The sequence below is a fragment of the Aquarana catesbeiana genome, linkage group LG09 (assembly GCF_042186555.1).
Source record: "Aquarana catesbeiana isolate 2022-GZ linkage group LG09, ASM4218655v1, whole genome shotgun sequence".
NCBI lineage: Eukaryota > Metazoa > Chordata > Amphibia > Anura > Ranidae > Aquarana > Aquarana catesbeiana.
The window spans coordinates 226,887,525-226,890,540 of NC_133332.1; the positions used below are offsets into that span (position 1 = coordinate 226,887,525).

The 3,016-nt window shown below is 43.9% G+C and overlaps 1 protein-coding gene across 1 annotated transcript; it reads right to left on the minus strand.

Moving 5' to 3' along the window:
• Positions 1 to 264: 264 nt before the first annotated feature.
• On the minus strand, positions 265 to 2,791 carry LOC141108345 (ER membrane protein complex subunit 3-like; the record flags this gene model as incomplete). The annotated part of the gene is given in 2 exon segments (XM_073599877.1): positions 265 to 528; positions 2,709 to 2,791. Coding segments are annotated over 2 exon segments (185 nt in total), but the record flags the coding sequence as incomplete, so codon positions are not given.
• Positions 2,792 to 3,016: the final 225 nt, after the last annotated feature.

Below are 3,016 nucleotides of genomic sequence, written 5' to 3' on the forward strand. Positions count from 1 at the left end.
AGTTAAATATTATTTTCTTTATTGAGAGACACAAGAAGCCTTTTAACCTTTGGGTCCTCAACCAGCTTCTTCTGTCCCTAATTCACCAAAAAAAAAAAATCTCCTCCATTGCATAAATGAGGCGGGGGACTATGAGAGTCCATCTCTCAACCCATTGTTTCTTTTAGGAAAACGGATCCCCTTTTTGACACACTGAAAATACCCTGTACCATTTCTCTGGCTTCTCATTTTATCATCTCTAGATAGCTCAGACAGACCATCATCTGTGTTTATAGTCTCAAGGATTGAGATTTGCTGTGAAATATTTAATAGTGGATTGCTCTGGAACAAATAAGAGCAGCAGCTTATAAAATATTTATTCGCTTATGGCACTAGTCCGTAGGAAAAAATACTCTGGATAAAGAATCTTTTGGCTGTGTGGAGTGATCACTGGCTGTAGTCCAAGGTCAAGTCCTTAGAAATCAGCTCTTCCTCCACATTCTCTAAGGCCCACTGATGCTCTGTTATCTCCATGGCTTCCCATTCAGCCTAGAAGTAAAAGTTGGCAATTAAAGAAGTGATACAACAAATAAGTCATACACATACCTTTCTATTACAGTCTGTAGCTGTTGTAATTTTCTAAAGCTGACAAAATTTTCATAATTGCCCTAGTAAATATGGTAACAGTAGATCTAAGGGCTGTGTCACACAAATATGACTTTGGCTACAATACTTCTCTTTGAACCTCAAGTCACTAGTTCAGTCTAACACGTGATGTGGCACAAACACAAGAAAAGCAAATCTGCAGAATGCTCTACGTCTTACTCTGATTTTTTTTTTTTTTCAAAAGTCTATACTGAACGTTGGGTAAAGTTTCAGACATTACCAGACTTTCCAACAGTTAGCCTTTCATCTTTGGTGATATACTGGGCATACAGCACTGCTCTTAGTTTGCTACACAACTGAGAGATGATCATAGCAAGCATGCTATTCCCTGATGAATCATTTTGGTGGAGGACAGCTCACTGCCCCTTTGGAGCATGATGTATGTGCAGGATGAGAGAAGTATATAAAATCAAAAGGTTAGTTTACTTTTAGGTAGAATTCCAAGAAAACGCCAACTAATCTTAAAAATTCTCCATCCTCCTCCTAACACCTATTCTGAGTAACCTGTATAAGATCTGTATACTTACCTATTTCCAGCTGTTCCAGTCACAAGTGTCAGCTGCAGGGGAGAGGAGAGCACTAGACAACTGGTGATGCCTGTGAGCCAGGGCTTGACAATTTTGCTTTAAAACTAGGAGCCAGCTAAAAAGTTAAGAGACAATTTTTTTTAAATTAGCTGCCCAGCGCCTAGAACTGCATGTCCGGGCGTTGAGCAGTAGGAATTGCTCATGTCTGGTACCAAGCAGCAAAAGACAGAATTAAAAACAAAAAAAAAAAAAAAAAAAAACTTTAGTTTGTTATAAAATTTTGCAAATAAGTCATTTTTCTCCTTCACCGATAGGCAGCACTCAGCAGCAGTAAAGGAAAGGGCAACAGATCAAGCACACAACCTCAACCCCATTGTTGAGGTTGTCAGAGGTGGGCAGCCAGTGACAGCAAGCAAGTGAAGCTCTCAGCCGCGCTCATCACAGCACCACCCACCAGAGGAGGGCGCCGGCTCACATAAAGGGGTGTGTCACGCTCCAGCAGGCCACGGCCTCAATTACAGGCCAGCCCAACCTTAGTCAGCACACCCATGGGGGGGTTGGGCTACATGGGAAGACTCCAGACCACTGCTGCAGTGTAGCCCAGGTACCAGGATGCAATTTCCAATCGCCATGGCAACCTGGGTTTTGTCGAGCCCTGCTGTGAGCAATGTTGTCACCTATAAGCTTGCTATCCCCATCCACTGTCGGCGCTTCCTCCTCTCTCCTGCAGCCACGGCTGGCTGACACGCGGGAGCCGGATTACTTGAGCCGGACCGGGGCAGCCTGAAAATAGGAAGCGAAGTACATCAGAAGTGGGGACAGGGTACCTATCAAAAACAGGTACCCGCTCCCCCCTCCTGAAAAAAGGTGCCAAACGAAGAGGAGAAATCAGATACTTTCCAGTTTTAGGTGGAACGCGCTTTACGCAATATGGAGCAAGTTTCAATACCCTAATGGACTGTACCCTTAAAGTGGTTGTAAACCCTTTACAACCACTTTAACCTACAGGTAAGCCTAGATTAAAGCTTACCTGTAGGTGCTTGAAATATCTCCCAGACCTGCACGGTCTAGGAGATATTTGCAAATCGCCGTAGGGCTATTTCTTCTGCGCATGTGCCGGAGTTAGAAAGGGCACGCTGTGCCGTTTCTACCGGTAGTTAAGGGCAGCTCGCATGCGCAGGAGTGACATCACGCGACTCCAGCCAGTCACAGAGCCAGGGGTCGCGGCCCCGGAAGGAAGAGGGGTGAAGAATGGACGCTCGCTACTAGCGAGGAAGACGGGGACATCGCGGGCTTCTCCTGCAGGTAAGTGTCACATATTGGGCTACTAAGCGATGCATAGTAGCCCATTATGCTTTACCTTTGCAGAGAAACAAAGAGGAAGTAACACCCATCAGGGTTTACTTCCTCTTTAAGCAAGTTAATGAAATGGGTCTGTCTATATACCAAAAGAACACAAGTGAGGTGTTCATTTTTTTTTCTTCTCGCAACAAAAACTGGAGTTTCACTACACAAGTTCAAACTGATGATACTCACTTTGAAAGCTTTATTAGGATCGCGGGGTGCAGACATGGCTGCTCCAGTCATCTGGTCTTGCATTATCCGACTTTGATCAGCAGCTGCGAAGACAACAGAACTGTAAAGGCAGTTTTCAGCATGCTATAAAGCAAGACCCAAAATCCTCAACTTTCCTGACAACTATCGTGTTTTGGTTATAAAAAAAAAAAAAAAAAAAAAAGTTAATGTGACCTGTTCATGGGTTTCAAGAACCTATACAGTGGGGAAAATTATTTGACCGCCTGCAGATTTTGTAAGTTTGCCAACTTACAAAGAAATGAAGGGTC